The 13,800-nt window shown below is 40.0% G+C and overlaps 1 protein-coding gene across 2 annotated transcripts in view; it reads right to left on the reverse strand.

The window, feature by feature from the left end:
* Positions 1-1,401: 1,401 nt before the first annotated feature.
* The window catches only part of rasgrp3 (RAS guanyl releasing protein 3 (calcium and DAG-regulated)), a 42,927-nt gene continuing 30,528 nt past the window's right edge, over positions 1,402-13,800 (reverse strand). For both annotated transcript variants that reach the window (XM_008299334.1, XM_008299333.1), the window contains exons 6-17: positions 13,473-13,620; positions 12,603-12,776; positions 10,166-10,282; positions 8,882-9,160; positions 7,733-7,813; positions 7,448-7,561; positions 7,221-7,336; positions 5,954-6,101; positions 5,554-5,590; positions 4,117-4,248; positions 2,637-3,013; positions 1,402-2,318 (exon numbers count right to left, since the gene is read on the reverse strand). In XM_008299334.1, coding sequence (XP_008297556.1) covers positions 2,310-2,318; positions 2,637-3,013; positions 4,117-4,248; positions 5,554-5,590; positions 5,954-6,101; positions 7,221-7,336; positions 7,448-7,561; positions 7,733-7,813; positions 8,882-9,160; positions 10,166-10,282; positions 12,603-12,776; positions 13,473-13,620 — 1,732 coding nt within the window. In that variant the 3' untranslated portion in view covers positions 1,402-2,309. The remainder of the gene's footprint in view (positions 2,319-2,636; positions 3,014-4,116; positions 4,249-5,553; positions 5,591-5,953; positions 6,102-7,220; positions 7,337-7,447; positions 7,562-7,732; positions 7,814-8,881; positions 9,161-10,165; positions 10,283-12,602; positions 12,777-13,472; positions 13,621-13,800) is intronic.

Raw genomic sequence — 13,800 nt, forward strand, 5'->3', positions numbered from 1 at the left:
AGAGGAGAGGAGAGGAGAGGAGAGGAGAGGAGAGGAGAGGAGAGGAGCTCAGTACAGCATTAGAATCCCCCGGCAGTCTAAAGCTATAGCAGCATAACTAAGGGACAGTTCAGGTGATCCTGAGCAGCTCTAACTATCAGCTTTATCAAAGAGGAAGCTTTAAGCCTAACCTTAAAAGTAGAGAGGGTGTCTGCCTGCAGAACCCAAACTGGGAAACTGGGAGCTGATTCCATAAGACAGGAGCCTGATAACTGAAGGCTCTGCCTCCCATTCTACTTCTGGAAACTCTGGGAACCACAAGTAGACCTGCTGTCTGAGAGCAAAGAACTGTTTGGATAGTATGACTGATTATTGATTGAATTTCCCTTCTGGGATGAATAAAGTATTTTTCATTTCATTTTTTCATTTCATGACACAATAAGGTTCATAAGGTAAAATGGAGCTTGGTCATTGAGAGATGTTAAAAGCAGGATTTTAAATTCTATCCTGGATTTTACAGGGAGTCAATGAAGAGAAGCTAATATGGAGAAATATGATCTCTGTTACTGGTTCCTGTCAGAACCCTGGCTGCAGCATTTTGGATCAGCTGAAGGTTTTTAGGAGAGTTATTGGGACATCATGATACTAAGGAATTACAATAGTCCAGCCTAGATGTTATAAATACATGGACGAGTTTCTCAGCATCACTCTGAGACAGGATACTCCTGATTTTTGCAATATAACGTAGATGAAAGAAGGTTGTCCTACAAACTTGTTTTATATGGCTATTTAACAACATGTCCTGGTCAAAAATAACTCCAAGGTTCTTTACAGTAGAACTGGAGGCCAAGGCAATGCCATCTAGATTAGCAGTCTGGTTAGATAGTGTGTTTCTGAGGTGTTTAGGGCCAAATACAATAACCTCAGTTTTGTCTGAATTTAAATGAATGAAATTACAGGTCATCCAGACCTTTATGTCCTTCAGACATGCCTAGAGTGTGATCAACTGATTGGTTTCATTTGGCTTCATAGATAAATATAACTGGGTGTCGTCTGCATAACAGTGGAAATTTATGCAGTGCTTTCGAATACTATTGCCTAAGGGGAGCATGTACAAAGTAAATAATATTGGTCCTAACACAGAGCCCTGTGGAACTCCATAACTAACTCTACTGCTGGAATCACCATTAACATGAACAAACTGGAATCTGTCTGACAAATATGATTTAAACCAGTTTAGTGCAGTTCTGTCAAGTCTAATTACACATTCCAGTCTCTGTAATAAGATGCTGTGATCCACTGTATCACTGAGATCCAGTAGAACAAGCATAGAAACTAGTTTGTTTTAAGATACGCAGCTGTTGAGTAGTCCATGGAGCTATCTTATTAGAATTTATAAAGGAAATAAAAAATAACAAAGTATATTATCTTTCGCTTTATTTCTGTTTGACTTATTTTTATTCTGCATTTAAATCTTCCATACTTGATGTACAGCTTCGTAAAAATATAAATTACAGTGCTTCATTTTTCCTAATGCTCGTGTCAGGCCAGGGAAAGTCAAATTGCTTGCTGACAGCATGTTATTTGGACGCAGTTATCTCTGTTTTGAAACTCATGAATGGGTCATTTTCTTCACGAAAGACAAAGGTAGGGTTGGCCACACTGTAGCTGTCAGGTTCAGACACTGTAGGAATAAATAATTTTTAAAAAGTAAGCAATGAACATTCAAAAACTTTGTTAAAAGGAGTTCTTCCATCCTCGACGTTCCACATGGCAGGAGTTCACTTTCAGTTTGACTTTCCCTTTATTTGCAACTTCACATACAAATATCTACACAACATATCCATCATGCTTAATCTGATCATGTGACCACAGGAACATGCTCGTCTGTTTTTCAGGTCTAGCAGGAGACGGTTTCTGTTCCTGGCGTTTTCTTCGTCACACTCATCCTGAGCTGGATTTAAAAGCTGGCGGTTTAGTAACTGGCCGGCACTGATCCATCATCAGAACCCATTCAACGCTTTTGTCATATCTTGTGTCTTCTCACTTTTTCAAGTACTGGTGTTATGTACATCTGGGGGAAAAAACCAAATAAAGTAATCCCCAGCTATCCACAGAATGGAGGAGTCATCCTGGGTGTTAGTCCATTATCCACTGAGCTGCTCACGTAGCTCTGTCTGTGCTGTGGCCGAGAGAGGACACGATAACTCCAGATCACGAAAGGGAGACCTCAGGCAGTCCAGCACCTCCCCCAGTGAGAGCAGCTTTCTGGGCCCAGCCACCATAGGCTTTCTGGACCTCCAGGACTGGCCCTCACCACCATAACCAAGTCAGCTGTCCTGGAGGGGGAGAAAGAGGAGAGACATTTAGTCATTTGGATCTGTAATTCTGACACCAATATTATTGTTTATTTTTATTTATAAAACAAAATATATAGTACATTTACAAAAAAGTCATTTCGGCTATAAGCATCAAGCATTGAGGCTAGCCTCCAGTCCAGTAGTTTAGCACCTTGCATGCATAGGTGTGAATATTATTCATAAGGAATAAAAACAAGTAAGACATCAGTGGCAGCAGAGCTGCTATGCAAGGTGCTCATCTGCCACCAGTAGCAACTTATGGTTGAATGTCACTTTAACATCCACCTGCTCCGTTACCTTTCCTCTGTGTGTGACCCCATTCTGTACGTGTTCTCCTGACATATGTGGCTTCTCCTGGGAGTCCACCGTGCACATGGAGGAAACAGCCTGATGCTGCCCGTCATTCTGGTTTTCCCAGCGGGCAAAACCTTTATTTTTAGAAATCTTCCTGTGAGTCCTGTATTTCATTTTGGGAAAGGTGTGGGAGCCACTGTCTGTGACGCCCCAGCTATGTTCAGGCCACAGGGGCTCGGTCTGAGTGGCCTGGCTGGTGGTGGCTCTCTGCAGGCGCACAGAGATTCTCTGGGCTGAGCCGGTCATCAGGGTGATGGACTGAGTGTCCAGAGGTTGACCTGCTGATGTGACTGCTGGGAACTCAAACACCTCATCCTCGTCTGAAGGAGGGAACACAGAAGAGTCTGAGCTCATTAGTTAGTATTTGGTTACATCCTGGTGAAATTTAAGGTCCTGTGTGTAAGATGTAGAAGAATCTACTAACAGGAAAAGAATTTAAATAGAAAAAACAAACATTTATTCTGTCTAGGGCCTTTTTCACATTTTCAGGAGCCACTGTGAGCCACTCCTACATGTGTGGAGGGGACAGGGTGACCGAAGGATTCAGTTAGTTGCAATGCGCAACCACACCACTAGATGCCACTAAATCTTACACACTGGATACACATACAGCTATAAGTTATGTAAAGTAGCCAAACACTTACAGCACACTAAATATTGTTATTCAAACATCATAAAAAGATAGGGCTTTTGTTTGACAGCAGTGCAGCATGCTGTGTGGATGTTCCAAATAGTCTGTAAGTTCAGTGAAAAATATTAAGAAGCAGAAACCCTTTCTGCCAGAGCTGTTAGAACTCCATACAGTGCAACCAAAGACAACACTGGCAATAATAAAGTCCTCTGAGCTACTGTTTGCTCACTGGGAAAGTGAAAAATGATTTTGTTGGGTTGCTCTCAGTCAGTCCTATTATTTTTACCATTTTGCCCCTGCATCCTGTCATATTCCATCCACCCACCGAATGTCCTCAGATGCTCCTTCAGGTTCCAGTTACGTGGCTCCTACACCCATCTCAGCAGTTTCTTATCCATCAGCCTCAGTGTATTTAACCTCAGCCTTTTCAAAACAACTTTTTCTGGTTTTCAAACTTGTAGCCTTTAGACCCAACTAACAATGATTCAAGTGACATCTCTTTATTTGTGGCTGTGTATTCAGCATTGCAATCTTGACTTTGTTTACTGTTCCAGCATTCATTACATTAAGAAACATGTTTTTTTTCCTTTAGTCAACCACACAGGAATGTGATTTCTGTGACTGTTCTGATCAACTCATTTCATTTTACTCTGATGGATGCCTGATGTTAAAGACCGACATGTAATTTATAGAGCCTTTGACCATGTGTTTGGTTTTGGATAAGTAAATGAACTCACTCATGCAAAATGTATGATATTTGATCAGTGTATATGTTTAGTTGGTGAAAATTACCTTTGCAAGTGGGCAATGCAGGGCTGCTGGGTAGTGAGCTGTGGGTCAGTCTGGCTGGAGACAAGCGAATCAGCTTCCTACAGGCCAGAACCAGCAGCTCCCGGCATTGTTTATGACAGTTAACACCGCAGTCTGAAAAATAAAGATACATTGCCTAATAGTCATGGTAAAACTGTTCAAGCAGGTTGATAGGCTGCTAATGTTGGTCTTGATGGGGGAAGCATTACAGGGCAGTGGGACAGCTAAACTCTGCAAATAAAACCAACGCTCTGTTCATGACTTCAACTATTTGGCAGAGTCTGCTTCTAGAAAATGATCTTTCACGTGGTATATAAGCCATATATGGCCATATATGGTTATATTGCAGTGTGTAATAAATGTTTATGGTGTCAAAAGATTCTGGATGTTTAGTCAAAAACAGTTTTCTAAGCCAACATGCCTGAGAAGTTGTAGGTTTGCTCAGAATCACAATAATAACATCAATGATACCATGCCAGATGAGCAAATTATGTGTTGATTAAACACTTTCAACCATAAAAAAAAAACAACACTATAGGTCGTTCGTACAGCAGCTTATTGTGGTCTATAGTTATGTTTTATTGTCAAGTGACCTCTAGTGGCTGTAATAATTATGAATTAAGAGCAAAAATTCACAAAATTAGTACAGGGAGGAGGCTGGAGTGGATGAAAGGGTCACCAAAACACTACACCCTCTCTGGATTTAACCCATAGAAACTCGTCACTGTGTATCAAAGTTACATATTTAGAATTTACTTCAATTAAAAGTTTCTCTCCTGCCTTAAAATGGCTTAGTGGTAATTCTACACCATTGCTTACTTTAGAATGTGTTCAAGCTGGAAATGCTGAGCTATGGTGTTCAGTGCTTGCTTCACTCATGTTGTGTCTCATACAAAACTATGGACATGTTAACCAGGCAAAAACCTTTATTAGCACCTGAGGGGTCTTTAGAATGGAAGGCTGTAGTTTGTTTACTGATTCAAGTTGATGGTTAATTTTGTTTCTTTTAACCATGATCATTACATCACTTTTATTCTGACCACAGCCTTTACCATAGCATTGTCGCATCATGAAATTGTTAGAGTTTATGTGTGGAGTATCTGGGTAATATTCGACTTTTGTTGTCATTTATGTTGGAGTAATTACTGGTGATGAAGACTGTGTGATACAGTCAAAAGCTTAAAAACAAGGAACTATGTAAACCTACATTGAGATGTGATGTTTTTATCACCTGTCTTTATGCTGCCTGAACCATTTCCTGAAACTGTGTTCACACTAGATGTGATTTTAGTAATTAGTAAGTAAAGTTCTAAAAATATTAGGACATGTCACGACATCAGAATGTTAAATTCAATGGTATGAGTTTCATTGTTAGTTATGGAGAGTGCTTTTATGGAGAAGAATCGAATGATGCAGTACCTTTGCACTTGTAGCCTTGTTTGATGATTCCCCAGAGCTGCAGCACCAGAAATGTGAGAAAAGGCGAATGTGGGGAAAGAAAATACAAACAATAACATCAGGTAAAGGGGAGAGGCTATATATCATAAAAAGAAGTGTGACTGGGTCATAAACAACACACAATCACAACAATTCGCCATATTTTCTGCAACCCTGTGTGCAGACAGTGGATCACACTGACTATAACCAAAAGCACAAGAGCTGTGAGGAGAACTACTCCACAAAATCAAACAAAAAAATATAGAACATGTGGTTAAACCTATAAGGCGAGTTTAATTGTGTAACAATGTGCGCTTTCAGTACAGAAAGTAAAACAAAGGAGGTATACAACATGTTGTGACAGGATGTTAGAGATACACACAAATCCAGCACAATGTTCACAGAAGGTGGGTTTCAGGTACGTCATCTCCTGGAAGTTGTGGATGAATCCTGGTCCCATCTTACACTGGAGCAGAGGGTTAGCCCGAAGGAAATATGCAATCATCTCATCCTTACTGATCAATCCATCTCTGAGAGAGAGGACAGAGAGAAAGGGAGGTAAGAAAGGAGGATGGGCAGACAGACAGATAATGATTTACAGGCACTTTATTGCTACCAGGTATGACAGCAACAAAAACTATTTTTCATTATAACCTAATAATAATAACTTTCTAAGTGCTTCTTCTGCTCAATGGTTCTCAACCTAAAGTCACACATCAGCAAAGGTTCTACCTTTGTCAGTCTTGGTGACCAGTGTTGGAGATGGCATAGTTGTTTTTGGAATCAGATCCTTGTTTTGTTTTGTTTGTTTGTTTGTTTTTGGAGCCATTTTGAAAATATCAGCTGTTAACTACAAGCTAATCTCATTTGGGAGCAGGTAATGATAATTCCAATTCATTTCACCCAGGTGTATCTTAATGGGCCACGCTAACTGTGTGCCCTCCACCACCAGATCCACAGTTTTGTTTTGTTTTTTTACTGAATTGGGCTACTTTTGAAGTGTGGCCAGTGGTTGAGGTTTTTGCCCACTGTAAATGTATTTTGCAGGCAAATTACATGATACATAATACACAGACACACTGTGTAATGCTCAGTGTCTGTCTCTTGATCCAAACTCTGAGTATTAGGGTTTTGGGCTATTTTTAAGAGGCCATTGTTCTCAGCTTGCCATTCAGACCTATCAACCCTGACCTCCATTGCACAGATCTGGGAAAACAAAAACAGAGTATATCAGGGCAACTAGAGTGAGTTCCCTGCAACCTCCCCTGCAACCTTCAAAAAAAAACAAAAAAACAGTTTGAAGCTGAATAAAACAACTCATTTCATTAGATAACTATTAAGGGGCAGAAGGCCAGGGTCTTACAAGAGACCTCATCAGCCAGGTGGGAGAATCACAATGGTTGAAACTGATATATCTCTGAGGGATAGTGATCTGTATTGGTCTGTTTTATTGATAAAGAAATTCAGAAACATCTCTTAAGTTTCAGAAGCTGAGCCTTGCCTCCACCTGGGGCTGTAGCCCTGGAGGTACACATACCACAGACAGAGATCCACTGGTCTGGCAATCCAAGTCATTGTGTTGTGACTGCAGCCAGCTCGACTCAGTTAGAAAAGACAGTGAAAAAATGTAGTTAGTGTTCAGCACTCACTGATCTTTGTCCAAAACGCAAAAGGAGTCCAGTAAGGGGAAGTTAGCAGCGATGCTCTCAAAGTCCTCTTGAGAAATATAGCCATCATGATCGTGGTCATAATTCCTGAACACAGACTGCCCACAGGAAGACAACAAACTGATTCTCTGATATGTCACACATGGCAACTTCTGTTCATTTTTCTCAATTATGAATTTACAATCTGAAAAGGGTTTTTGTCTACTCACATCCACCACTTTCCTGATGTGTTTATTGACCACAGAGGGGTCTGGCTTGGTGGTGACACCAGAGGCCCAGTCCAGTGGTGCCAGGGGCTTGTTGGGAGTTGTTGGAGACGTAGGCTGTGAAGGACGCACATACAAAGGCGTGACATCATCAAAGTGTCTGTCACATCATAGAAAACATAGTTTCACGTTGGTAAAAGTAAAGTAATATTTTAAACTCCCTGTTAAAAGCCTTTCATAGATATCAAGTTAGTTCGACAAGTGACCATCACTTCAAGTGAAACTCACCAATGATTTGTGGTTTCGTGGTTCCCTTAACAAAGACAGCTCATATATCTCATCTTCTGTGTAATAAAGATCTAAAGAAAGCTGAAAAATACAAAGATTTTGATACAATGAGCTTAAAAGTCATATAACAGTTGAGGGTGGCACAGTGAGCTTTCATTCAGTGCAGCAGACTGAAATTCCTGCAGTGAAACAGTTTTATCAGTCACAAAACAGACTGGGCCCTATCATGAGGTGTTTCATGAGCTCTTCTCATATTCTGTAAAATGTCAGTCGCCATATGTCTCAGGACAGCTGCATGTGAAAGGTTTTTTTTTTAAAGCAAATCCTTTTTGAGAAAAGCTTTAGACAATGTTGATTTGTGGAGTCTGTACGAGCCAAAAGCCTGGACTTTGATGAGTTTGTGAAGTGGTTTGCCCCAAGCCAGAAGATGACTTATTTAAAATGATTACTAAGCCTCTATTCTCAGTCAGCTTCTTAAGGACAATTCATGCTCTCTGCATCCACATCCACACAACTGTTCGCAATGGTACTGGAGACATAAATTTCATCATCTACCCAAATTCATGGGGGTTTGCACAGATCCCTCTGCCGACATTTATACACAGCACAAAATTTATGAAATTTGCATGCAGAATGTCCGCAGAGCAAGTACATCGAATTAGGACTAGTCCCACTGACACAGTGTTACAGTCAAATCTGTAGCTAGCTGCTACATCCTGTAAATAGCACAAAGTCAGACTTTTCAGAAATGGGAGTGTTTAATACAACAGGAAATGCAACTAATGTATAGCAGATTGATGCATATCTGTTGGTACCATGAATAGAATCACATGCATTTCTGCTGTTCTCTTTCAAAGTCCTCATCAGTCATACGGAAACCATGAATGGGCTGTTGGTATGAGCATTGTGGTCCTATGTTTTTTTGACAGTTTTCTGACTTTATTAATGAATTCCAGAAGAACTAAAAACGCAGAAACAAAGGGCAGAAAGGATGGAGGTTGTATGAAGAATAACAGTTTGCTATGTGTTTTGTAAGCCTTTTTGCAAATTGCTTGTATGAGCAAACACAGCTGGGCAGTAAGAGGTATTCATGTTAGACCCTTTTTCAAATCCTTTGGCTGTAAGGTTCTACCTGTGGTCTTTACTCACTGTTAGCAGATAGATGAGGTCCATGTTGGGCTCCACATGGGCCACCACACTCTGCAACGACACCAACTCATTGAAGGTCATGTAAAGCTGATGCATCTTCACAAGGTTCACCTTGTTACTGTCACCAACCCAGTCAGGAAAAACCACATGTACTGCGATCAGGTCCTTTAGGTGCACGCCTAGTATTGGAATTTTAAATCCATGGCACTCATTGAAGGCTTTTCGGTAGCAGGAGTAGTTGTTGTTGGAAGAAACCAGCTCTGTCATCTCGCTCCAGATCTGGGGCAGGAAGTGAACAATGTTTGGATTAGTATGAATGGTTAATTCACAAAATCAGCGGATTGCCAGATTTCGTGACGTTGATGGCTTTACTGTGAGTAATAGGGTGCAGTTGTTTCTCCTAGAGCATGGGAATTTAACCCAGGATCTAGGGAAGGATGCTCAAATCAGTTAATATCAAGTAAAACAAAGTGTTGTGGACATAATGCAAACACCTGCTTAATAAAAATACAGTGACTCTTAAGACTAACTCCTGACTGCACAGGTTGCTTGCATGGAACAATGACTTCCATTCCAAAGTTTTCAAAACAGTCAGCAGAGCAACAATCCAAGACAAAAAAAAGCACAAAATGTGAGGAAAAGTAAGTAGAGTTACACTCAGGTGTGAATAAGGCTCACCCTCCTAGCCAACTTGGCTGACAGGTATAACTGAGTGCAGGACGTCTGTGTCCAAATGCTGCACTGGCCAAACTAAAGCACAGCCCAGAAAACTAACTGTTGTGGTTTAGTCACAGTGATGCTTTGGATGATTGTTAGAGCCTGAACAATATATGAAAAGGTGACTTGTTGTCAGGGATTGTCTCAGTGGAATGTGCATGCAGTTTTGTGAGTATAATCCTGATAATTAATGTAAGTAATGTTGAATTGTCGATAGAAGAGTGGGGGTAAATTCTTCAGCTTTACTTTCCAAGTAAAGACATGGAATTAGCAAAGGTGTCCTTCCTAGTGGAATCCTTGTACTTTATGTGGAGAAATTGTATGAATTTATATTTTGAGAAAAGTTAGAGGTTGTCATTGACATTGTTGTAGTGAAACCGCCTGGGGTCAGCATCTAGGGAAGAACTGCAAACTGAGTATTTTAATTTGTTCATTTTAAGCTGTTACTCATTGACAAACATGCCTTCACAGCCCTTTTCTCCTAAAACACAACAGCACTCAATCCCTATTCAGAACCAAGTCAGTGGATATACATGGCTGTCCAATACAAGACTGGGAATGACTTACCTTCACAACTTCAGGAGCCAGATAAGGGTGGGTCTCCTTCAGTCGAGAGATGGAGCTGTGACTCAGTCCCCCCACCACTGCCATCAAAGTGTTGAAGTTCTGCAGGTGCAGGAGTTTCTAGTGACAAAGTGATGAAATGTGGTGAAAAATTATGAAATGCTCATTTTCCTTTTTCACCTGAGAGCTAATCAGACATATTCTTTGTCTTGTTCTGTTCTCTTGTAAAAGGACAGGAGCAGGTACACTCCAAGATTCTTTTATCATTTTTATTTCCCACCATGAAGCTCTAAATTAAAGGACAGTTCCAGTGGGTAAAAGCATTTGTTTATTTAATCGCTGGTCTAAAAGTAAACAATAAAAAAACATCACTGGGTCAGAATTGACCGTTTTGGGGTTTTTAATAATTTAAATACATTTTGCTAATAATACTTGTACTTTAGATTAAGATATTAAGATGGGAAAAAAAGCTCCAAAGTCCATTTGAAAGTTGTGTTTGCATCTCTGACCTCCCTCTTTTCACAGTTATTGTGGTTTTCTTACTTTGTGGGACGGTTTGTACTCGTTTTGAGCTTCGTAAAGTTGAACTCAACATGAATGACATCACAGTTTGAACAGCTTTTTGACAAATCTGATTAATCCATTGCTGTTCATCGTCAGTGATCGGGTCGTTTCTTCTCGTTGTGAGCTGAGAGTTTCCGATCTGCTGCATTAGTTTCTTTTTTGTAATTTATTTTTTTCCCTCTCTATTTGTGTTTGTTTTTAACAGAATCTGGTGGGTTTCCTAGCTGGGGTTTACAGTTGTTTTTTTTACATTTTAGATTTAGATTTTTACTTGTAGTGAAGTCTTTCGAAAGCGTCGTATTTCAACTTAATGAAAGGAGTATGTTTAATGGATAAAATTGTAAATGCAAGTCTCTCAGTTGCATTGCCTATTTTAGTACACAGAAGGTCACGGTGTCGGTACGAGAGTATGCAGTTAGACCTAAGAACTGAATGACCTAATACATGAGTATGAATGTGACTGGATGTTACTAGCCAGTCACTCAGTAGGACAGGTGGACAGATCATAAATGATACTGAGCATGAATGCTGATGCCAAGCTGCTCTGTCTGAATGCATGCAAAGCTTTGTTTTTTTGACTGTTAGAAGTTCAGTAGTAATTCAATTGGAATTCCTTTATCATTTTCCTGGTAAGCTTATGTGATGAGATCATTTGCAACAATCTTAAAAGCTAATCTATAAAATATGTGCATGTTGTTATAGCTGATGGCAGTGTGTTAAATGCCCCCATCTCTTCAGACGGTCTCTACTGAGAAAAGCAACATTACACATAGCATGTCATTAGGACACAGATCCATTCTTTCAATACAAATGGACAAGAAGCTCTTTGCCTCCCTTCTAAGATGGGGATGGCCAAAACACAATAATGTAAAAAAAACATGCATATTGATGAGGCAGCTTTTCTGATGGCTCATTAGCTAAAGTGCATGTCTTTCTTAATAGACATACCATTAGCAGCACTGAAAGAAATATTCAGAAGCAAAAATGGCTGTTCATGATTTCAGAAACAATCGTTAACATGACATCTGTAACTTCAGACATCATTGTGACAATATTATTACCTAGAAATAATTTGTTGTATGTACCAAAAGATTGTAAGATGATTTCTCAGTGGGTTATATCGCTACGTTATCAGCACACATCATTCCCATATATATGAGCCAGTAGGGATCTGCTCTACCTTACACTTTGCTCAGTAGGTGCGTTATCATGCACTTTAATCACTGATCAACAGAAAGTGACCCTGATAACATTGGCGGCTCCTGTGTGAATAAGTTGTGTGAATTGATGAAAACAGAGATTTTACGTGCTTTGAACAAAGTTGAGGTTTGTAACATCTGGTAAATGTAGCGACAGAATGTATTGTAAAGCCAAAGCATGACCTTTTTGTAACCTAAGTAATTTTGGTGGTTCAACTTAACCACAGAGTGAAAACGAATGTCAAAATGAGACTTTGGCCAAAAAAGTATACTACAAATCTGGATTGAATTGGGACTTGTTTGTAACTTATTGTCCTGGGTGAAGGTCCACTGATTTACAGCTCTTCCACCCCTCTAACCTCCCAATATGTTCCCCTTCCTGAGTGAAACAGTGCAGCTACAGCATCATTAAATACTGTGGTTACGAAGCACCATTAAATAGGGTGACAGAATCTACTTCAAGGCAGAGGAGGTCCCTTCTGGGCCATATGTCCGAGGAGGATATACACTGATAACATCTACTGAATGGTATCATGACATCCAATATGGTGGTTTTAACCAGTGTTAGATGCAGAGCATGGTAGCCACGTAATATCTATGTTGTGTGGAGAAAGAAATCTGTCTTAAACACTGATGGTGGAATTCCTTTGCATGGGACTGCCTCCTGCCTGCCTTACCTGAGCCACATGGATGTATTTGGTGATGACCTCTGCACGGGTCTGAGGTGTGAGCTTGCTGAGTACCATCAACTGGACCCACTGAGAGACTCCATTGAACAGAGCGATGGAGCGCTCCAGAGTCGGATTGTCCACGAGGCAGCCATGGATCACATAGCTCTGGTAATCAGTGAACTGTGGACAGAGGGACTTATAGTTACTCATCAAGCTGTCAATTTTCAACCTAATCTTGCTATGAGATCCTTCAGTTTACAGGGCCGATATAGACAAACATGATTATTATGGCTATCAAGAGAAAGAAAGAACAAAGTACATTTTCCTGGTGGCTTAAAAGGTGCCATCTGAGAGTAATAGTATAGGAAAAGTACTCAAATTTGTATTGTCCTCGTTTCAAGGATTTACCCCATTTGGAGCACGACTGTGCTCTGTCATTTTCCAGTTAGATTTTTTTTCTTTTTTTTAATTTCTTTGAAAACTTGATGTTTTGATTTGATAAAGTGCCGAACAAAATGTCACATATTTTCTAAAACAAAGATGACTAATACTATGGGAACAATTCATGTAATGCAGAGTTTTTGATATTTCTGAAAGAAATTCTAAAAAGTCAGGGGATCATCAAAATGATTATAATGCTGTAATCAAAACTAATGCCAACTTCAATGGCACGCCATCCAACAGACAGAGGCGATATTTGAATTATAGAAATCCTGAATTTCACATTGGAAATGGAGAAAAATAAGTCATGGAATCACTGAAGTCATCAGCATTCATCCTCTGTAGACCATAAGTATCTGTGTTAATTTTCATTAAAATCCCCAAACCCCACAGCTGGCAGGATGACAGTAACAATCACTGGACAACTAGACATACAGATATCCTCCGGATGGACTTGAACTCAAGGAAGGTGAGATGTTCAGCCAGCTCCATGGGCTCCAGGTGGTCAAAGAGCAGTGATGCCTTGCCTTTCTTGGCCTGTTTCTTCCGTTGGGTCAACTTCCGCATCCAGTCATACGATGGACTGCAAGAACAACAACTTAGTTATAATTAGTTTAATTTATGTGAGCATTTAACACTTTTTGTTTAAGTGAGTTAATAAACACATACTAATCAAAATAGATTAAAAACAAACAAACATTTAAATGTATTTTTAATTATGCTGAGGTTTAGACCATCAGTTAAGACAAGACAGGCAATGTGA

This window comes from Stegastes partitus, unplaced genomic scaffold (assembly GCF_000690725.1).
Source record: "Stegastes partitus isolate 25-593 unplaced genomic scaffold, Stegastes_partitus-1.0.2 Scaffold1403, whole genome shotgun sequence".
Taxonomy (NCBI): Eukaryota; Metazoa; Chordata; class Actinopteri; family Pomacentridae; genus Stegastes; species Stegastes partitus.